Consider the following 23,974-nt stretch of genomic DNA (forward strand, 5'->3'; position numbering starts at 1 on the left):
ATACAAACTGAAAACTAAGTTTTAAGACATATGACTTTCTACACAGGATACTTAAATATCAAGTTGAATCTGGAAAACTCCAGACCAAAGAAAAAATAGAAAGGGTCTCCTTCTGTAAGTTTTAGCACAGAGTTTGTGTGCATTGTTCTCCACATCAAGCCCTCTGAAGCAAAACGGAAACATGAATGACACACATCCAGGTCTCGAATTAGCATATAAAAGGGTCAGGATGTGGGTTCGGTCTTTCCTAAGCTAAAAGGCAGCTCCAAATCAAAGCTTCTCGTATACCAAAGGCTGGAGCTCACTAAGGCACTGTACTCCCCAATCTCCTGGGAGTCCCAGCAGCCCTGACGCATTCAGAAGATCTACCAAAGATGCTCAGAGGAAGGACAGCGTCGGCCCAGGTGAGCCGGGGGAGTGCCCTGGGCAAGGGGAAACTCTCAAGAAGGGAACGGAGACTTGGAGAGCTTTGTGAGATCTTGCAGGCCCCGTGCCAGTTCTGCTGTTGATCGCACTTGTTTGTGACAGCTTTGGCAAAAACCTATAATCGAACTGGGAACAGGAAAAGGCAAAGAAAGCAATAGTTCCACTGAAGTGATCCATGACAAAACTTGGTATGAAAAACAATGGTTCTTACTCGGAGAGAACTATATCCCAGCTCTACAACAGTGGAGTTAAAATGACTCAGATTTCCAGTCAAGAGATGGCCCCGGTCTGCTGACTCATGCACTGGTGCTCCCGCCTTGGGAGGACACCTGGGCAACAGGCAGGCAGGAAGAGGGCCACAGCCTCCATGGGAGAAGGCGGAGCCGGCAAGTCCAGAATTTTACACGGGATGGCAGAAGTGTCTCATGAGGGAGGCATCCTTCCCCAAATAAGCGCTTAACTCTGGGTTTCTCTTACTAACTCTATGTGGAATGTGAAAAACAGAATTCAGGATTAGAAGTCACACTCTAATTCAAGTACCAGTTATATCATTCACTGACAGTGAACTCTTATTGGCTTCATTATCCTTTAGAAGTTACATTCCATACCAGTTAACCTCCCAAAGCCAGCTCATTTGGGGTGCTTCTAGAAACAAGAATTCAGAGGTCTATTTCAAACTGTGAAGCCGATGTCTAAATTTTGATACAGATCCTTTCTTCTTTATAATAACTGCTACTACTGCAATCATTTATGGAGCACTGCTATGCACCAGAAACTGTGTATATATATATATATAGTACTGGAGTATTAAGGATGAATAACGTGACATCGGTCAAAAGCTATCTTGCAGTAATGCTGTGGTCAGAAATTAACCATATAGCACAGAGACAGAAGCTAAACGCTAGACCAGAGATAGCATCTGCTGCCCTAGTTAGTGAACAGAACACAGCTTTCCAATTTAATCCTGGAAGAGAAGCTCTGAGATCACAAGAACATAAAGAGACAGATGCCTTGTGGAATACGCTGGGGGAAGTGAGCAGAAACATGGGATCGTCTTTAAAAAGAGGCCAGAGGAGGGAAGGGACCAAAGGAAAAACAGAAGAAGTAAAGACGTGGTGCTCCAGTTGCTTTAAAAAAAAAAAAAAAAAAAAAGACAAGGCCTGCCTACGGATCAGGCCACTACCCGTGAGGCTGCCTGGAACGTGAGCTGGGCTTTCCGTCCAATGGATTTAAAAGGCTAGAAACTAAACCGTGGTAAGCCAGGGATGGGTTTGTTGTTGTGGTTGCTGTTTTGTTTTTGTTTTTGCCAAGAAGGAAATACTCCAACTGCTACCCAAACGCTATTGGTAAGGAGTAAGTTCCCATAGCTACAATAAAGGAATTCATTTTTAGCAGGGCTCAATTACTGGCCCACTTCACGGCCCAAATTTATCAATGGAGGAACCGGGGTTTACCTTCCTTGGAGTTCTTGTTAAGCTACATTCTACATCTGTCCTCTCTAGGATTCAGCCTTTGTGCTTCCCTCCGATACCTCATATTCAGATAACGTTAAAAAGGGGGAAAGAGAAATGTTTCTGAGCCAGCCACAAGGAGAAGAACCACGTGATGCCAGGAATCGGATGCCTCTGTTCTCCATGTCCCGGTTTCTACAAAAGTGCAACGGGAAGTAGTCTGGTCTCTTGCCTGCAAACAGCCCGTCAGCAACAACAAAGTCTTGACTTGTGCCATGTTCCTGCCAGTGTGTCCTAGGCTCACAGACTAATGAAAGTATCTTTCCTACTAGACATCAAGACTGCTCTTTAAAGAGATAGTTCACTATTATCAGGTAGCAAGGATTTAAACTAAATTAAGGCATCGTAACCTGGGGCCCTTTGATCCGATTCTCAAAAGGATCTAACACCTTCAAGGTTAAGGACTACTGAGTCAGGTCAACCAGGACCAAAAAGAACAGCAACCTTTTAACCACTCACTGACTCCTTTCCTTTCTTCTCAAATTTCTGTACTTTTTGTTAGCCCATACCTTCAGATGAATTTTATCTTACCTTTGATTTTTTTTTTAACAGCACCTGCATATGCTTCATTGGGATTTATGTTTGAGAATGGTCTCTGACTATATGTCTACTGGTTCTTATTAATGAAACAGACATAGAAGGTGATTAACAGTAATTATTAAGGTTCAGTTCACTAACTCAAAGGTTCTTAAATCCTATATAATAAAAGACTGATATGCTAAGTGTCTGGTCGACCGGTCAGCCGTTCAACCAATCAAAACGTAATATGCTAATGATATGCTAAGGCCACGCAACCACTCACTATGATGTGCGCTGACCACCAGGGGGCAGATGCTCTGACCAGTAGGTCAGTTTGCTGCTGGGGCCCGGCCAATCCGGACTGAGCGAGATGAGCTGGACACGCCTTGGAGCCCTCCCACGGTCCCTCTCTAGCTGGCCAACCTCCCATGTCCCTCCCCGGCCCCGATCCTGCACAGGTGGGGTCCCTCAGCCTGGCCTGCACCCTCTCACAATCCGGGACCCCTCAGGGGATGTTGGAGCACCAGTTTCGGCCCGATCCCACAGGCCAGGCTGAGGGACCCCACCCGTGCACGACTTCATGCACTGGGCCTCTAGTTTTTCTATACTACTGGACTAGTTAACTGGGTAGTTCTCTGGTGTGTTTAAGTGATCCCATTAACACAGTAACAATAAAAGTGCAATTCTTTGAGTAACATCCCATCAGCAAATCATGCGATAGGAAGCCTAGAAATCATAAGCGATGGAATGATGGTGAATGTTAACATTACTGTAATTCCATGAGGCCAGAAAGCAAATGGTTTATATTCAAAGAGACAGCTTAGCTCTATGACAATTTTCTCAATATTGTGAAATCCAAGTGATTCTTAAGCACGTGCCTTTTCAGAAGCATGGATGGAATGGGGGCTGCATGCCTGGCAAGCGCTGTCGGAGAGTGCCCCAAGGGCCATTCCAGCGAACGTCTCCAGGTAAAAACATGCGGAATGCAAGGCCATACCCAATGTGCTGACCCCGGTTTAGAATGTGGTGGACAAAAGGAGTGGCGGGGAAGGAGAAGATGAGGCAAAGCCAGCCTGTGTTTAAATTTTCTCACCTGGAATTACAGAGATAGTTTTCAAAGCTCGGAGAACCCTGAACGTTCTCAGCGCTGAGACATTGCCCAGGTCCACAAACTCTGTCACATATCTGTAGTAAGGGAGGTCACACACAGACACAAATGACAAACACAGACACAAACACAAACACCAAAGGAAAAAAAACAAAACCACAACAAAACAAAAAGTACAATACGTCACGTCAGGGCCCTAACCCAACACCTAACACCAACCCCGGGCCATCTTACCTGGGATTACCGAAATAGTTTTCAAAGCCCTCAGTACCCTGAAAGTGCGTAGAGCTGAAACATTGCCTAGGTTTACAAACTCTGTTATATACCTGCAGAATCAAACCAAAGTTAACTTGTAATGGTGCCACTGGGCGAGGGTTTGAGAATGGGGGGGAAGAAAGGGTCTTATACACAAGCTACGATTTCATTTTTTTTTTCCTTGAAAAAGAAAAGTTTCAACATATAAACATTTAAGGAACATGTCTTTTTTTGTGTTTTTTTTTAATTGAGCAAGGAGAATTTAAAAGTATATTTGAAAGAATTGATACAACCAGGAGATTCCGGGAGCGTTACTCTCTTAATCGGTATTGTGATATGCGGGTCTGAATCAGAATGATTACTCTCGGGCCAATCACTTGAGGCCAGGAGGTAACAAAGTCTTATGTCCCATGTTCTGTGAACAATTTCTTAGGAAAAGGAGACAGATTTCTGTAGCAGGAGCCCCATAAAACTAAATATACATTAAAATAACTCCTTAGCTGACAATGGCAAAAATGCCTAAGTGTCTATATATATGACTTATCCAAAAGTTGCTTGCATATCTTTGCAGTTATGCCTACAGATGAAGTTTCAGCCTCTGACATACAAAAGCAGGGCTCAGGAAAATCCAGATCATGAGATCAGAGCAAATATTATACTAAATGCCCATTTATCACCAGTTCTGTGCCAAGCAAGGACACTTAAATTTCAAATGAACACAAATGTGTTCATTTTCATAATGCTGGAAAGCTAGAAATTGCTTTAATATAACAGAAAGTCAAAGTTCCAGTTTCAAATATTCGATGCATATCGTTCACTCACATTTTACAGAGGAAATACATCTTTCTATCTGATGCTCAGACCCATACATACACTCAATCTCTTACACATCTGCATGCACACACCAGAACTCACATACAATCTATACGACACCCTATTCCCTCTACCAAACCATCCAGTGCTTTCCCAACCTGGAAGTAAAGTCTGTGTAACTCCCCGATCTTCAGCTAAGTTCCCCAGGCATACATTTTCATTGTTCCAACAACAGAAATTACTAAAGCACGAGCATACCGACGTGGAGCTACGTTGTCCTCTAGCAATAGTTTGAAGTTCTGGTCAGTATTTCTTTAGGAAGCAACCAGTTTGGATATATCTTGGCTCATGTTTTGATTCTAAAATGTGCTCTGAAGTCTGTAACATCTGGCTAGCCTCGTGAAATGAAATGTGATAAAATATACCCAGGAAACTGATTTTCAGTTTAAGACTTGCACCTATAAAAAATTTCAAGTCTTCACCAAGGCACACTAGTGGTAAATGTGTAATCCTCGGTCAGTATCATGAGGGGGAAGAAAACCCGAGAGAGCATTATTAGGAAATCACTTCCTACTTTCTTTCCCAGCTGGAAGCCTCTGCTTACCTTCTCCCATATAAACCCGCTGCCATTGCCTGAACAGAGGCCCTCACAAGCAAGAATCATAAGCATAAACCCATACGGCCTTACATAGTTATCCATTAATTCCTCATACAACTCTGCCCACAAACTCACACTTACACTATCATACAAACACCCAGGAGCACAACCACCCACAACTGCACCCAGAACACCAAAAAAGTAAGCAGAGAACTTACGCCATCATGATGACACTGAAATCTAACCAGTTCCATGGATCCCGTAAAAAGGTAAAGCCATCTATGCAGAAACCTCTTGCGATGATTTTAACTAGTGATTCAAATGTATAAATCCCTGTGAACGTGTACCTGTCGAAGAGATGGATAGCTTGAGGTAATTTCTGAACAGACAGAAACGATACACAAATCTTTTAAGATAATAAATATACTTGCCTCGGTGTGGCTTCAACCTACAGAGACAAAACAAAAAGGACATAGCCAATGCAGCAAAACAGAAGCGAGGAAGAGAAAGGGACGCTTGCTGAAACACACAAATCAAGGACTTTGGAATCTTGTACCGTCCCGGGTCTTGACAGGTATCACAGATATATACCTCTGTACTGCCATCTGTATGGGATCACCTCGAATCAGGGGAGGCAGCTCCAGAGCTATTTTTAACGTTAAACAAGTCAAAACGAGGGGGAAAGTAAGATTGGAGAAGAAGGTAGTATTGTCGGGACCTGAGGGTAGAAGATGGTCCGGCTAGCCCAGAAAAAGATGGAGGTGAAGGGCGGGAACTTCCAGAGCCGTTCTCTTTTTAGAGCTGACTACTGATAGTTCCTAAATCACCCCTCTCTGTGAAACAAAAAACAGGCAATTAACTGTTTTCCCCCCTTGATGGATAAACTATGGCAAAGCAAGATTCAGTGACTGAAAATGAACGAAACAAGCCAGGAAAATAAACAAACGAGCTACTTACTCCACATTCTTCGACCAGTCGGGAGGGTTACTGAAAGTCATGAATACACAGTTGGTCAAAATAGTGCACATGATGATCATGCTGAATACTGTGGAGAAGAGTCAAGGGAGAATGCACAAAACTGGAGAAGACACAAAGTCTGACCACTTTATTTTTTTTCTCAAAATAACAAACACGTTGCACACTGAGACCTCAATCAGTAACCTGAAAGAAGGCAGAGCACGGAAGCGGAGGAAAAGGTGAGGTGGTAATGAAAACTGTGGTCCCCACAGAACCCCACGGTGCGTGAACACCTGACCAGAGGATCATGAAGGAACACAACAGAGCGTCCACGCGCTTCCAAAAGGCTGTCCTTACGCCGCTCCTTTTGGAGAAAACGTTTTCCTCTCTTACCGCTTCTACCTCAGGTATGGAATAGGCCACTAAATACCTTTGTGCACAGGAACCAAAAACCACCAGTCTGCCAGACTCCAAGGTCACTGGGTGAGAAAATAAGTTAAATTTAATCTGTATTACTCAGCACTCATTTGTTGTTGGTTATCTTGCATAACTAATTATTTGAAAGTCTACATGTAATTAAGGGTTCACTTCCCCCCCTAGTCCTCCAAAGCGCTGGACTACTCTTGGGGGGCAAGGCAATAGCCAGTGTGTGCCGAATCTGTCCCATTTGGGAAACCTGTTGTGACGTGTTGGGTAAGGATTTCAAGGGCATCCACACCATCCTATGCCTAAGAACCAGGCAATGGGGCAAATCCATGTGATCATTCTGGAAGTGCCCAGGAATGTTTATGGATAGTCAAGTACTTAGCTGCCATTTCAGCTTCATTCACAACCTTCCTCGGCCCGTTCTGTTCTTGCCTACTGAGACAAATGAAACGGCTTTACGTCAGGATGAGTTTCTCAAACACAAACTGTCACTTTAGCAAGCCCAGGAGCTGCATCTCACTTGTTGCTAATTCACTCTCTCCTGCTAATGGCATTCACCATCTTCATTCTACCAGTGAGGTTTTAAAAAGAAAACATAGCTGGATTTTCTTCACAACAACTGGATTCCCCCCCCAGGGAATAATAAATAACATGTTCTGGTTAGAAGAGAAAAAACACTCCCCGCCTCCTGATAATAAAAAGGGAAGACGTACCAGTATCGTGATTTATTTATTTATTGGTAAGCCTTCGGATTTCAGAACTATGTTGCTTATAAACCACATGTTGCTTATAGGCCTGTGACTCTTGCCTGTGAGGGCCTCTTGTTCAGGCAAGGACGGCAGGTTTATATGGGAGAAGGTGAGCAGGGGCTTTACCGCTGGGAGAGAGAGTGGGGAGTGATTTCCTAACGACGCTCTCTCATGTTTTCTTCCCCCTCATAGCGCTGACCAAGGTTTGCACGTTGATCACTAGGGTGCCTCGGTGAAGACTGGACGTTTCACAGGTGCAAATCTTAAACTGAAAGTCAGTTTCCTGGGTGTATTTCAGAACCAGGTTGCCAAATTCCTGAGAGTTAATGAAATGTGGTGAAAGCCTGGCAAACCAAGTTACCAAGTTGCAAGTCAGGCCACACGAATAAATTGGCAATTTCTGTTTTAGGGGAGTAAAAACACCGGAGAAGATTCATATCAATCCTGCATCTAAATCTAAACCTCTGTACCAGGGAGGCCATTTAACCTGAGAAACGATCTCGGATACTTTCTAAGCTCACTGTGCAGAAACTAAAAAATAGTCAAGGCACACCTCTAAAGCACTCATTCAACTATTTGTAATTCAAGAAGTAGCTTTTAAAATATTCTAATATTGGACTTGAATACATTCAAAACCTGAATAATCTGCTTCAGGATGAAATTACTAAAGTCTGAGCACTTTAAAAAGTAAGACTTTGGTAAAAGGTTACTATTTGTCCTTCTAAATCAGGGGTGGGGAACCATTCTTCTGCCAAGGGTCATTTGGATATTTATAGCACATCCGCGGGCTGTACAAAATTATCAGCTTAAAAATTAGCCTGCTATATTTAGTCAAACATTTAATTAACTCACCCCTGATGCCTTGGCAGGGCCAGGCCAAATGATTTCGAGGGCCTTATACAGCCCTCGGCTAGCAGTTCCCCACCCCATGCTCTAAATCAGGGGTCCTCAAACTTTTTAAACAGGGGCCCAGTTCACTGTCCCTCAGACCGTTGGAGGGCCGGACTATAGTTTAAAAAAAACTATGAACAAATTCCTATGCACACTGCACATATCTTATTTTGAAGTAAAAAAACAAAACGGCAAAAACACCCGCATGTGGCCCGAGGGCCGTAGTTTGAGGACGCCTACAATGATACCAACACCATTCCAGTGTCATCCTAAGAAGAAAAGAATTTGCTGAAGCTCACCGTTCAGAATTTGGTCCCTTCTAAACCTCTGATTGGTGGGACAGTCAATGACACTATTGATAAAATACTTAACATATAACTCAGTTGTCACAATTCACAAATTTGTACCAGAGACCATGCAATTGCTACCCTCACTCCACATTTGCAGAAAAGGATATGAATGTATCAAAATTTTAATAGCTATTCTTCTTATCAGGTTAAAAGGACTTAAAATATACAAGGCAGGCGTGGCACTAAATCTGAAGAGAGTTTTCCCTCTGTTTAATACTACAAAGGTCTGTGGAGAAAGAAAAAGAGAAATTATTAAAGCATTGGAAGTAATCACCACACAAAACAACATTTTTAAAGCAAGAAATAATTCAAATGTACTTATAATTTTTACTTCCCAATTTGGTTTCTGAGGCAAGAAACCTTAAGGCAATACCTCTCTTTCCCTAATCTCCAGGCCCCCCGCCCCCGCCCCAAGCCCTGCCCCAGATTATATTACAAATAGATGGCACTATTTTAGCAGTTTTACAGAACAAATGTCTCCGAAGCAAGACATTTGAACTATATACCTAAGCTATCTACGCCAGCTCTGAACAAGATACTGAAGTTCATTAGTTTAGGATTCACTGAGTGCCTACTCTGTGCCACGCAATGTTCTAGGTGCTTGGGGAATACCAGTGAACAGGGCTACCTTGGCTGGGAAGCTTATATTCCAAAGGGGAAGACAAACAATAAATAAAAAACATAACAAAAAAGTAAATTATATTGAATGTGATATGCAATAGAAAAAAGAGAATGCTGGGATAAGAAGGATGAATGTGGAGGTGGTTTTAAAGGAGGTGGTCAGGGTAAGCCAACTGAGAAGAGAGACTGGAGAAAAGCTTTGCAGGAAGTGAGAAAAGTTCTTCATTCACCAATATTTACCTACCAAGTCTGCTCTACCTGGCTTTTAAGAGCCTCCATTATCAGCCTTGCCAAAACCACTCAACCATATTTCTCTGTATGAATCTTCCTGTCTTGCCAAACTAGTTCACGTTACAAATTCATGACTTTGGCCTTTGCTCACATTGCTCATCCTACCCAGAATGCCTTTTCTTTTATCATTATTTCAATTCAATTAAAATGTTCTTGAGCATCTATTTTGTGCCAAGCATTGTGCTAGGCTCCAGGGATACAAAATTGAATAAAATTGTACTTTTAGGAAAGACGTACGTGTGAACTAGTAATTATGATGCAGGGTAAATACAAAGTTCAATAACAAAAATATGCCTAATGTATGACAAGCAGCAGAAGAAAAAGATTTTACCCCCTTGGATGGGAAATGACAGGGTGAAGAGTGAGCTGAGACATGTTCACAAAGGAAGGTAACTAACAATTGGAAGGTAAATAATATTTAAAAGGATAAGGAGAGATGAAGAGATATTAATCGGTCAGATATAGGGGGAAGGAATGACAAGGATCAGGAATAGCATAGGATGTACAAAGGCACAGCAGCATATAACTGTGGGTTGTTTTCAGAAAGCTGACAGGTAACTCAGTGTGACGGAAGATAAAATGGAGAAGGGGAGAACAGACTGTGAAGCTGAAGAGAGAGATGCTGGAACCTCCTGTACTATGGGTACTTAAGGAGACAGGCCAATACATACCCCTAGCATTTCACTGTGTGAGTTAAAGAGCAAATGGTCAAATGCTAGACATTTTAGATAGTGTTTTTTACGTAAAGCAATACATGCACACATTTTTTTTAAAAAAGAACAGAAGACTAAAAGTTCCCATCTCGTTACTCAACGATAACCTGTGTTACTTGTATATCTTTTCAAGACTTTTCTTTATAAATATAAGCACCCAGATATAGCCTTGGAAAGACTTCCCTCTCTCTTTCCAATAGGATTATACTATAAATACCCTTCTGTACCTTACATTAAAAAAACGAACTCCCACAAAGGAAAGTCCAGGACCAACCAGATGGCTTCACTGATAAATTCTATCAAATGTTTAAAGAAGAAAAATAATACCAATCCTTCACAAACTATCCCAAAAAGTAGAAGAGAAGGGCACCCTTCTCAACTCGTTCTGTAAGGAGGGTATTACCTTGATACAAAACTGACAGAAATGACAAGAAATGAAAACTACAGACTAATATCCCTTACAAATATAGATGCTAAAAGCCTCAACAAAATATCAGCAAACTGAATCCAGCAGCATATATAAGGATTATATATCATGACCATGTGGAATTTACCACAGAAATATAAAGATGTTATAACATGAAAATCAATCAACGTGATATAATAATGTTAATAAAATAAAGGACAATAACCACATGATCGTCTCAATAGATGCAGAAAAACCATGTGACAAAATACAACTCTTTCATAATAAATACACTCACCTAAAGAGAAATAGAAGGGAATTTCCTTAACTTAATAAAGAGCATCTATAAAAAAATCCGCAGCCAGCATCATACTTAATAGTAAAAACCTGAAAGCGTTCTCCCTAAGATCAGGAATAAGACAAGGACATCCACTTTCTCCACTTCTAATCAACATTATAAAATGGATGTTCTAGATAAGGCAATTAAGCAAGTAAAACTATTTCTAGTTCAGATGAGACAATCTTGTATACAGAAAACCCTAAGGAATATGTACACACAAAACTATTAGAGCTCATAAAAAAAGTTCAACAAGCTTTTAAGATACCAGATCAATATACAAAAATCAGTTGTATTTTTATATCAGCAATAAACAATCCAAAAATTAAGAAAACTCCATTTATAATAGCACCCAAATAAACAAAATACCCAGGAATAAATATAACAAAAAGAAGTATGATTTGACCCAGAAAAACATAATTAAAAGGAATTAAGACCTAAGTAAAAGGGAAGACATCTTTTTCTCATGGATTAGAAGACTTACTATTAAGATGACTATATTCCCCTAAATGATCTACAAATTCCATGCACTTTTTATCAAAATTTCAACTGCCATTTTGGGCAGAAATTAACAGGCTGATTATAAAATTTCATATAGAAATGTAAGGGAACTGGAACAGTCAAAACAGTCTTGGAAAGTATGAACAAAGTTGAGGACTCACACTGCCCTATTTCAAAGCTTATTACAAAGCTATAGTATTCAAGACTAGTACAAACATAAGGATAGCCATATAGATCAATAGAATAGAATTGAGAGTCCAAAAGTAAACCCTTATATCTACAGTCAATTGAACTTTTGACAAGAATGCCAAGACAACTCAAAGGGGAAAGAATAGTCTCTTCAACAAATGGACAACTAGGTAACCACATGCAAAAGAATTAATTTGGACCTCTACCTCATACCCTATACAAAAATTAACTAAAATGGATCAATGACCTAAATAAATGTAAGAGCTAAAACTATAAAACTACTAGAAGAAAAACAGAAGGTGATTAGACAAGTGGCAGAAATGTGACACCAAAAGCACAAGCAACCAAAGGAAAAAACATAAATTAGACTTCATCAAACTTCAAAACTATCCTATCTAATAACAGAAAAATATGCAAATTGACCATACCTCCAACACACCCACAAGCCACACCCACCATCCAATCAGAGCGAGCATGCAAATTAACCCAAACCAAGATGGCTACAGCCACAGAGAGCAAGGTTTCCTAGGTAACAGAGGAAGCCAAGCTTTCCGCCTGCCCTGGCCAGGCCTAAGCCTCCACTCAAGCTACAAAGTTTCAATTATAGAAGGTAAACAATTCAAACAAATGGCGGCAGAATGAAGCTTGAGAGAGCAGGCCAGGGTTGCCGGCGGCAACAGGGGAAGCAAAGCTTTCTGCACACCCTGGCCGGGCCCACCCGCTTAAGGCAACAAAGTTTCAATTATAACCCCAACAGAAATGGCTGCCGGCCTCGGAGGGAGCCCCAGGCTTGGCTCCGCTCCAGGCTACAAAGTTTCAATTGTAGAAGGAAAATAAATTCCAGATACCAGGGCCTCCGCTTGGGTTGCCAGGGGGCGTGGCCGGCCTGCAAACCACCACAGGCCCCTCGCTCAGGCCGCCCCACACCCCAAGGGAACCCCCACCTGATCCGGGACGCCCTTCAGGGCAAACCAGCTGGCCCCCACCCCTGTACCAGGCCTCTATCCTATCTAGTAAAAGAGTACTATGCAGATTGATCATTACTGCAACACACAATATAGCTGCCTCCATGTGGTCAAAGATCCTGCCCCCATGTGGACACAGGATGGCCACCACAAGATGGCCAGCAGGAGAGGACAGTTGGGAGGCACCCGGCCTGCAAGGGAGGGCAGTTGAGAAGGACCAAGCCTGCAAGGGAGGGCAGTTGGAGATGATCAACCCTGCAGGAGAGGGCAGTTAGGGGTGACCAGGCCGGCAGAGGAGGGAAGTTGGGGGCAAACAGGCTGGCAGCAGAGTGGTTAGGGGATGATCAGGCTGGCAGGCAGAAGTGGTTAGGGGCAATCAGGAAGGCAGGCAGGCAACCAGTTGGGAGCTAGCAGTCCTGGATTGTGAGAGGGATGTCCGACTGCCCGTTTAGGCTCGATCCCGGTAAACGGGCAGTCGGATATCCCTTGAGGGGTCCCATATTGGCGAGGGTACAGGCTGGGCTGAGGGACAACCCCCCTCTGTGCACGAATTTCGTGCACCGGGCCTCTAGTTGTGCAATAAATGACACAATCAAATGAAAGTGAAAAGACACCCCACAGAATGGGAGAAAATATTTGCAAATTATGTATCTAATAATGGCCTATCAGCCAGAATAAAGAATTCTTATAACGCAATAGTAAAAAGACAAATAATCTGATTTAAAAAGGGGCAGAGGATTTGAATAGACATTTCTACAAATCAGATAATACACACAGCAAATAAACATATGGAAAAATGGTCAATATAATTAGTCATTAGGAAAATGCAAATAAAATGACAATGAAATACTATTTCACACCCACTAGGATGATTATAATTGTTTTTAAAATGGAAACTAACAAGTACTGTCAAGGACTGAAGAACTTAGAACCCTTCCTGATAAACTACTGATAGGAATGTAAACTGGTGCAGCCACTTTGGAAAAACAGTTTGGCAGTTCCTTCCTCAAAAGTTAAACACAGAGCTACGTATGACTCAGCAATCCTACTCCTGGGTGTATACTCAGGAGAACTGAAAGCAGGTGTTCATGCTAAAACTTATACATAAATATTCATAAAAGCGTTATTCAGAATACTTCAAAAGTGGAAATAACCCAAATGTCTGGCAACTGACAAATGGATAAACCAAACGCAGTATATATAATGGAATACGATTCAGTCTTTAAAAGGAGTGAGGTTCTGATACATGTTATAACGTATGCTAAGTGAAATAAACCAGACACAAAAGGACAAACACTATGTGGTTCCATTTATATGAGGTAGGTCGAATAGGCAAATGCATCGAGACAGAAAGTAGAAGAGAGTTTGCCAGGGGCCAGGGGGTAGGGGAAATAGAGAGTTGCTGTTTAATGGGTACAGAGTTTCCGTTTGGGATAACGAAAACGTTCTGGGAATGAACAGTGGTGACAGCTGTACAACATGGTGATATATTTAATACCAGTGAATTGTGCACTTAAAAATGGTAAATTTTGCCCGGCCGGTGTGGCTCAGTTGGTTGAGCATCATCCCATGCAACAAAAGGCTGCAGGCTCCATTTCTACTCGGCAAGGGCTGGACGGAGGTCCTACTTTTTCTTTTTACATCATCACCCGAGGACATGCTTAGAGAGAGGGAGGTGGCGGGAGATTTATCAATGTGAGAGAGAAACGCTGACCCGTTGCCTTCCGCATGCTTCCTGACTGGGAATCAAACTCGCAACCCAGGTACGTGCCCTGCCGGGGAATTGAACCTGCAACCTTCCGGTGCACAGGACACGCTCAACAATTGAGCCACTCTGGCCGGGCTGAGTTCCCACTTTTTAAACGATATTTTAAATATTTCCAAGTATTCTGAGCTCTCCCTCTTCTGAACTCACTGTACTCGGAGTTTGTGACTTTCATTACTCTTCAAGCTTTTGTTTCTTTACCTTCCTTCTGCCCCTGAAACTGGGTTTTAAGCTCTTCCTGGGCAGGAACCAATCTCACCTTTCGTCCCACAGTTCCAATACAACCCTCAACCCCTGAGTGCCCAATAAACACCTGCTGGCAGATTAAAAACAAAACAAAACTCCTTTCCTCTCATCTTCTATTCCTTTCTTAATCTGCAGAGTCCGGCCATCCTCTCCCTAACAGAGAAGCAGTGCTGGTACTGAGCCTTATACGTTCTGAAAACGCTCAATGTACCATCCCTGCCGCACTGGCTGTGGTGGGGTCTGCTGCAGGGAAGGCGTGACCCTATAAGCAAGAGGAAAGAACAGACTTGGGGTTAGGTTAAACCAAGGGCTACTGCTCTTGCCTCTTCCATACTTTGTCTTCCCAAAGAAACCAGGAGCCCAGGACTTTCCCGAAATCCCCTCTCTGAAGTACTTGTACTCCTCTGTGTTTCTATAGCAACTCCCTGTATGAAAATGGCAAGCCTTTTAAATAACCTCTTCATAATATTCCTGTGAAGTATGGGTACAGGAGGGATTATTATCCTCTATGCTTTTTACAAAAGCTCAGGAGAGGGACACCACCTATCAAAGGTCACGCAGCAAAAAGCAGTACATTATGCCAAGTTTAGAGCCTCTTTACAGCTTCTACCGTGCCAGACTGAGAGGCAATTGAGTGGCAATACGGCCGAGAATAAAACTGGTGTGGGGGATGGAGTCTCTGGTGAATGAGAAATTGGAGCCCCTGGGGTCCATGCATAAAAGCCTAAGCAACAATGAAAGCACTGGCCCATGTCCCAGGACCAAAAAACCATCAGACCTTTGCAAAATCACCGACCGGCCTTAGGAGACAGGCAACAAGATTTAAAAGGTAATCTACTGTGCCCTTTCTATTTCTCTTGCCTTTTAGTTTGGCCGTGATGGAAAGAGAGGTCGAGAGGTACCAGTGAGGGTATTTCCTATCACAGAATCAGGGCCTGCACAGTGCTTGGCATAGAGCAGGTACCCAGTAAGTGCGGATTGGTTAATGAACAAATGCTTGTATGTCTAAGGTGAGGAAAGAGAAGGAGAAGAAAAAGAAAAGGAAGACATTAGGAAATTAAAATTGTTAGACCTTGGTTGAAGAAAAAAAACAACAAGTAGGAGGTAGCAAGGATTCTGAATCAGTACAGTGATGCGTTGGTAAGAAGGGGACCGATGATCCTGAGGGAAACTAGGTTATGTTTAGTGAATTAAAAAACTATGGTTTTGTAAATATAAAGGCTTTACTAAGGACATTTTATGTGGAGAGTAGAAACTTCATAATTAATTTAGGTAGTCAATACTGCACATAGAATAAAAATAGCTTGTCATCATTCCTTTCCAATTATTTACATCTAGTATCTCCGTCAAGTATAAAAACAGATCTCTTTCTATTCAGACAAATAGACATCTAGTACATACTACACCTCCTGAAATAAAGGTAAATCCTCTATACGTAAAGTAGCAAGTTGCATCACAATAAAACATATATCATTGTTAAAAGAATTAGATTTGCATATACTTATATGTAATTTTTCATAACTGAATTTTTTTGTATAAAGCAAGATGCTGTTTGGACCAACACAAGTACTCAAAGCTTAGAAATCTCCCTTTTTAATGCTGGTGCTTGCTGTGCTTGTATGAGAGACAGAATAGTATAAATCAGGGATCAGCAAACTTCTTTTGTAAAGGGCCAGATGTAAATATTATAGGCTCTGTAGGCCATATAGTCTGTTACAACAACTCAACCTTGCCACTGTAGTGCAAAAGTAACCACGGGTAACATGCAAACAAATCAGATGGCTGAGTTCCAGTAAAACAAGAAACGGACAGGAAAATTTTAATTTCATATACTTTTCACACATCAGAAAATATTATAATTTTGAATTTTCCCCAGCCATTTAAAAATGCAACACCCCCTCCCCTGCAGCTGGTTTGGCTCAGTGGATAGAGCGTCAGCCTGCAGACTGAAGGGTCCCAGGTTTGATTCTGGTCAAGGGCACATGCCCAGGTTGCAGGCTCGATCCCCAGTGTGGGGCATGCAGGAGGCAGCCAATCAATGATTCTCTCTCATCATTGATGTTTCTATCTCTCTCTCCCTCTCCTTTCCTCTTTGAAACCAATAAAAATACATTTTAAAAATAAAATAAAAAAATAAAATAAAAATGCAAAAACCTTCTTAGCTCATGAGCCATACAAAAACAAATGGCAGAGCTGATCTGGCCCATGGGTCAGAGTTGGCTGATCCTTGGTATACACTAACACTAGTTCCTGACCTAGGTCAGACTAGCTGCATTAAGAATGATCTGAGTAGCCTTTTTAGAAAAAAAAAAAAATGCAGATTCACGCCCTAGCCACGGTGGCTCAGTTGGTTGGAACGTCATCCCATGCATCAGAAGGTCATGGGTTCGATTTCCGGTCAGGGCACATACCTAGGTTGTGGGTTCAATTCATGGTCCAGGTGGGTATAGGAGGCAATTGATCGATGTATCTCTCTCACATCAATGTTTCTCTCTCTCGCCCTTCCTAAAATCAATTTTTAAAAAATGCAGATTCACAAGTCCCACTCCAGAGGTTCTGATTAAACTGGCTGCAGAGAAATCTGTGCTCACCAGGAGTTGGGAACCACCAGCTCATCTCTCAGGTCACGATGTCCTAAAACACTTGGACTCTCCTTCACCTGCCTCTACCTAGCTGTACGGCCTGGGTGAGCCACTGCATCTCTCTGGATCTCATTTTCCTCATCGATAAAAGGAGAGAGAGGGCTGCCTGTTGGGTGTGCCCAGGTCTTTTCCAGCTCTGACATCTATGGTTTAGAAAATACACAGAAGCATCCCAGATTAAGTGCAACAAAGCAGCCAGCCGTACTTCTGAGGAGAAAGCCTGTTATTACTTATTCTTTCACATTACATCATGGGAGAACGCTCCTGAATTGGTTATTTTGCTCCCTGCCAAGTCCAGGGTCTACAGTGCTCAATACTATCCTGACAACTACACGTACTGTGGGCAGGGGCAGCATGGGTCAGGCCCACGGCAGAACTGCGCCCTACACGGCGTCTTCCTGCCCCAGTTCCCCTATTTTTATCTCAGCAGAACCGTGAACATGGCAGAGAGAATGAATAGGGATGATTGGTGAGGGGCTGACTTTTAAAAATAAAACGTGGAAGACTTTTTAAGCCATATACAGAGCTCATTAAATCTCAGTAATCATCGTTAAGCTGCTGGTGAGAATCCAGGAAAGGAGGTTCGTCCCTTTCAGCTCTGTGCTCCACACCAGGTCCTTTCCGGCCCGGAGGAGCCGGGAAGGGCAGCAAGCTTTGGATTCTCACAGAACACTTCTTAAGCTATAGTCACTCGGTGCCCATAAAGTCCAACAATATTTTACCCAATCTGTCTTAAATGAGATCTTGGTGCAGTAAATGAGTTAAAAAGGGAAACTGAAATTGGATTGTGGTTTACTGCCCAGGGGGAAATAGCAGTTTATCACAACAGCCACTGAAATGTGTTTGAGCACCAGGCCCATTAAGAGCAGTGGAACGGCTCTTAACGAGTGATGGCCTAGAGTATTAATAAATGTGTCACGCTGGCATAAAACGAGCCTTTTGAAAGCACGGGCTTTTCATTTCTAATTAGCAATATGGGCCTCGGAGCACAGGACAGAGGACACTGCCGCTGGTAACTCCGGCTACAGCGTATTCTCTCTGGGGCCCACACGAGGGGAGGAACGTCGTACACGTTACAAGCACATTGTGCCAGTTACAAGCACATCCACGTTAACACCCAATCCCAGCGTCCTGCAAACGCGATACAATGACACACAAAGTTACCACCGTCCGGCAGCGCAGCCGACTTCTGAGCACCTCCCCACACCCACCCAGGATGGGACTCGTTTTTTTAACCATACAAAACGTATAAATTAAAACAATAAAGGGTACGTAAATATGAAAAGACCTTATAGAGAAGAGTGTTCAATGCAGGAGTGGAATATATCACAGAACAGGAAGCCTCTTAGAGAAATGTTTAATATCCAGTCCCTGGTTCGCTGCGGCTCTCCACTCAAACTAGCTCTCCCTCTCCGGAGAGGTTATCGTCTCAATGAAGGCAAAGATAACCCACAGGTATCTAATGACCTTCCGGCTATAACGCAGACCTAGAGGCTGAGACATTTAGCTAGTCTCCCAGAGGGCAGCTGGGAGCCAATATCTTTTGAATTTATCTTACCATAACTGTCACTGACTGACACTAACTTACAACCGTCTCCCAGAGTTTGCAACCTAGATCTTAACTGTTTAACCTCGAGAACTGCCTAACCCTCTAATTTTTAACTGACTTCTCTTGCCTTAAATTCTTGCCTGCCTAAACCTAAAAAAAAATACCTTATGCTCCTAGACCTATGTACCTCTTCTGAACCAGGCAACTGGCCAGTTTGACTTAACAATAGTTGTTAGCTCTTTCCTGCCTGACGATAAATTCTTAAATTATAAATTCTTAATTCTGGAACTTTTTGCGAGGGGAACATCCTTGCCGCCCATTGGTTTGAGTGTGCAGGCACAGAGCAGAACTCTTCTACCCAATGACGACATCAATACAGCTGATCTGAAGGACAGCTACAGTGGGGAGAGCAGCAGTAGCCAGGTGTCCACTAATAACAGATACTTGGTATTCACTTCTGAGTTCCTATCTATACAGCCAATGCAGCAGGAGACAAATAAAGGTCCTTTCCAATTTTCCCTGTTTTAGTGAAGGATAATGTAATCCTGAATCTAAACAGACTCTATTTCACACTGGGAAGCTGCTCAGAAATAAATGACCTGGACTGTCAAAATGACTGCACCATGTTGAAAAGAGCCCTGATACCTTTCTTAATGCTAATCTGCTTGGTGGGCCCCTCAAGAAAAATCACAACGATTGTCCCAGGAATGGCTCCAACAAAGGCACAACTGGCCTAAATTTCCAGAGCACCTGTGTTCTGGCACCCAGCTAGCCTTAGAAATACTGAACTGAAGCCGGACACGTGGACACAGGCAAATCCCTCTCCCCCCTTTATACTTGTACTTTTGTTTGAACTATATGAAAATGTAGAGTCCTCATCTTCCAAGTCTCTATTCCACTATACTGAGGATTTGTGTTTTAATCCTTTCAGTCTATTTGGAGAAATAATAACATTTAACACGTATTAAACATTTACACTGCAGCAGATACCCTACTCAGATGCGTTATGCAACAACTATCTCACAACAGCTACTCCATAGAGGTAAGCACTACTTTATAGATGATGATATTGAGGCAGGAAGGTTAAGTAACTTGCCTAAGACTACAAAGTTTTTAAGTGGAGAAACTTAGAACTGCTCCAAGATAATGTGACTCCAGAGCCTATGCTTTTCATGATCAGACCATACTGCAGTTTTAAAAAGCTTCAGAAGTATTTATCAAATCTAACCCCCCACTTTATAGGAAACCAAGTACAGAATGCTCTGCCCAACGCTAAGGGCACAGAGCTGGTAGGAGCAGGAGTAGGAGAGTTACCAGGGTCCAGGTGACCTGGCGTCGAGCCCTGAACTCTGTTCACCACACCAGGTCATGTGATCCTATCTGCAGGTCAATCCAGGAGCCTCTTTCACTTACTTCCTTTAACATATGCCTCAGAGATCACGCAGCTCTTTACCGTCTTTTCCTCCGACTTAAGCTTGATGAAGATAATGCTATATCACATCTGTCTACAGCTTTAGTTTTCCAGGTGCTTCTGCGTACAGTTTCTGATTTGGTGTGACCTTGTAACCCCGTGCCCTCCAACCCACATTTGGAGCAGCTGACACCCTTCCTGCCCACATCCTGCTCCAGGAAGCCGTACCTGGCAGAGCAGCAGCACTGTGCACCTGCTTCAGCGCTGAGCCAGCAGGATGCTGCTCCCCAGGCAGGGCACCTCTGAACCTCCTACTCCTCCTCCCTGTCCTTCAGTGTGTGTCTGCCTTTGAACTTCTTCCCGTTTACCCTCTCAGGGTGCACAGACTGCAGCTGCTCTAGGGTAGAGCAAAATACAGGTTTATCCACTGTATTCATATCCTAGAATCTATTCTCATTCTCCTCTCTCCGTCAAAGCAGCAGAGCAGAGTGGTTTAGAGGCTTTGCGGCCACAAGCCCTGGATTCAAGAGCCAGCTTTGTGACTTATTAGCTATTACGATTTCAGGCAACTTATGTTGCTACAGTTCAGATATCTCATTGATAAAATAGGGAGAATGACTGAAAGTATCTACTTTAACAGGATGTTATGAGGAGTAAATGAAAATTCACAGGAAAGTCCTTAATACAGTGCCTAGCACAGACTAAGCATCCAATAAATGCTGCGATTATGACGGTGCCACTGTTATCACAGACCACTGCCACCCCTCCACTCCTCCTGACCCTTGGCTCCAAACGTGGGGTGCCCTCCAGGACAGTCTAAGGGCTCACAGTCACATTGGGTAGTATGCACACACTCCACATGCGCCAGTAGAACACCTGTGCATAGGCTAGACCAAGACTCCAGAGTCACTGGGATAGACCTGTACAGCCGCACTGGCTCAGAACGGGCCCCAGAGGTTATTTCAGACCCGAGAACTCCGAAGTGGGAGAAAATAAAATCTTAGTACGCACAAAGTGGGACCGACCTGCCTCTCTAGCTTCATCTCCTGTCTTAGCCAAACTATACCCCATGCTCCAGTCACAACTGAATTCACTATTGGAATGATTCAACTTCTCATGCTTTTCTGCCTTCGCATGTACTGTTGTTTACACCTGAACTGCTCTTTGTTCTCTTCTCCAACAAGTGATTTTTTTTTTTTTACCAGACTTTAATACTTTAAGGTCCAGCTCAAATATCACCTCCACTCTGAAGATGGCCCCAATCAGCTCTCTCAAACAGAATTATCCTTCCTTACTATGTGTCCCCACAACATTTTGAACTTACTTCTTTTAGAGCGGTTTATATAGTATCGTCATTTTTTGTTTACATATCAGTATCTCTCACTGAACCCTGAGATCCGTCAAGACAATGGTGTATCTTCTACCTACTGTGACGTTCTCAGCTTAGCAAGCAGAGTATGTAATATGATGCCCATCTGGCCCAAGGTAGACAGTTCAGATATGTTTGTGGGATGTATGGATGAATTTCCGGACATGAGAACATTACACAGCTAAAATCAACTTACTTAAAACTACATGCAACTTGCTGCTATGTATATAATTAAAACTATGTTATCACCTTTTCTATCCTTTACCAAATTATCAAATGAATGTAAAAATACTCAACTCTTTCCATAATAAAAACTCATTAATTTTAGTTAAAAAAGTCTTCTAGTCTTTTCTATGTCTTCGATAACACGCTAAAGGTATGGTATGAAACAAATAAACTAAAAGAAAAAGAAAAGAAAAACCATGCTAACTCATACTGAGGCTGTGCAAATTGATGAAAATTATCTAAAAATGATAGAACACAAAAAATAATTCTGCAATATACTCTAATAAAAACAACATGGTATGTAGAAAGCTCATGAGTGTTAAATTCACACATCCCTGGAAATGAAACCTGGCTCTACCACACACTAGTTGAGGGAATTTGAACAAGTAAATGAACATTTCTGAGCCGTAATTTTTTTCTTGTAAAAATGTGCAACGTTCTACTGAGAGATCCCTAATATTAGTGATCCTCAAGGACTGCAGAAAATTGGGATGTCAATAATGATATCTAGAATTTGGGTGGTATCAACTAAAATAGCAGATGAAAGAAGGTAAGTGGGTTTGGGGAGAGGAAACGAGTTCAGTTTTGAACACAGTGATTTACCTGCGGGAAATCCAGTTAGAGATGCTTGGGATGTGTTGAATATTTAAGGGGTGTTCTAGGATAAAGATACAGATTCAAGAGTATTGAGAGGATGGATGAGATCACCCAGGGAGGGTGTGCCAAATGAGAGGAACATAGGCTAAGGAATGAACTCCAGGGAATATTAACAATTAAAGGAAAGGTGGGGAAAATGAACGAGAAAGAGAAGGACTAGTCCAAGACATAAGGAGAAGTAGGCCAAGGAAGCAAAGAGCTGCAAGAATCATACAGTAACCAATGCTCTCAAATACAGAGGTTCAGTGAGATAAGAACTGAAAAAATGTCTGTGAGATTTGGCAACTTGAAATCCTAGAGGATCTTATCGTGGGAATGTCAGTCGAGAGGTAAGGTTGCAGAGCCGGGCTGCAAGGATGGAGGACTGGGAGGGAGATGTGCAGGTGGTGATGGTGAGTAAAGGCTGCTCTTTAAAAGTTTCAATGGCATGAGAAGAGATTAGGTTAGTTAGGGATCTGAGGTCAAGAGAGGGTTCATTAGGATGGGAGAGGTTTTGCGTATGTTTACAAGCTGAGGGGGAGGAACAAATATGAGAGGGAAAGATTGAAAGTGCAGAAAAGAGAGGGGACAACTTCAAATGAGAGAGTGAAGTTCTAGAGACTGAGGCCAAAGGCACAGGGATTGACCTTGACAGCAGATGGGATACCTCATTCTCTGAAACTGAAGGAATCTTTTATTCAAATTTAATTCAATAGACCATACTTTGTTCCTTCAACAAAGTGCCTGGAAGAGGAGTGCCTCTTCTGAGCTTGTATCAAAAATCCTGCTAGAATCAGAAACTGTCATATAAGGGGGCAATCCTAATGTTACATGTGTCAAACAGGATTACATGTGAAGGATTTTAAAACTAACGTGAATTTGGAAACAATTAGTGAGATAAGCATCCCTTTGTACAATGAAATAGAGTCTTACTCTCCTTGACTAAAAAAGAACTTTAAAATATGGTTAAACCTAATATATAAAAACCCTGGGTCCATCACATCCACGACTGACCGGAGGCTCGACCTAAGGCCCAGGCTGCGCGTGCAGAAGGCTCTGGTGGGTGGGGACTTGTGGCAGCGGAGACGACAGGGACGGGGGAGGCGGGGCCAGCACTCACACTCACTCACAACCACACCCACTCACAGACACACACAGCGCCCACCAGCTCACAGCTTTTTCTCCCTTTCTTTCCCTCCCTCCTAGCTCACTCTTGGAGCCTCTCTCAGAATGAGAAAACAAAACAGACTGGGCCTGCAGAGGCCTGGATGGAAGGGAGGGTGGGCAGAGGGTGGAGCGGCCCCCACTGGCCCCGCCCCCTCCCAGCCCAGAAAGAGGAAGAGGGAGACAGGGAGGCAGGGAGGCCTGAAGGACTGCTGAGAAATACAGAGAGAGACAGAGACTGGGCGAGATCAGGTCGGCAGGGGAGGGCAGATGGGGGCAATCAGGTAGGCAGGCTGAGAGGTTAGGGGCAATCAGGCAGGCAGGCAGAGGGGTTAGGGGCA

The 23,974-nt window shown here is 42.9% G+C and overlaps 1 protein-coding gene across 1 annotated transcript in view; it reads right to left on the reverse strand.

Annotated features, from left to right (window-relative positions):
* The window catches only part of SCN8A (sodium voltage-gated channel alpha subunit 8), a 121,421-nt gene that overhangs the window by 84,349 nt on the left and 13,098 nt on the right, over window positions 1-23,974 (reverse strand). The window contains exons 2-5 of the mRNA XM_054719070.1: window positions 8,711-8,829; window positions 6,188-6,277; window positions 5,449-5,577; window positions 3,550-3,641 (exon numbers count right to left, since the gene is read on the reverse strand). Of these exons, the coding sequence (XP_054575045.1) occupies window positions 3,550-3,641; window positions 5,449-5,577; window positions 6,188-6,277; window positions 8,711-8,829 (430 nt within the window). The remainder of the gene's footprint in view (window positions 1-3,549; window positions 3,642-5,448; window positions 5,578-6,187; window positions 6,278-8,710; window positions 8,830-23,974) is intronic.

Source organism: Eptesicus fuscus, chromosome 7, assembly GCF_027574615.1.
Source record: "Eptesicus fuscus isolate TK198812 chromosome 7, DD_ASM_mEF_20220401, whole genome shotgun sequence".
Classification (NCBI taxonomy): domain Eukaryota; kingdom Metazoa; phylum Chordata; class Mammalia; order Chiroptera; family Vespertilionidae; genus Eptesicus; species Eptesicus fuscus.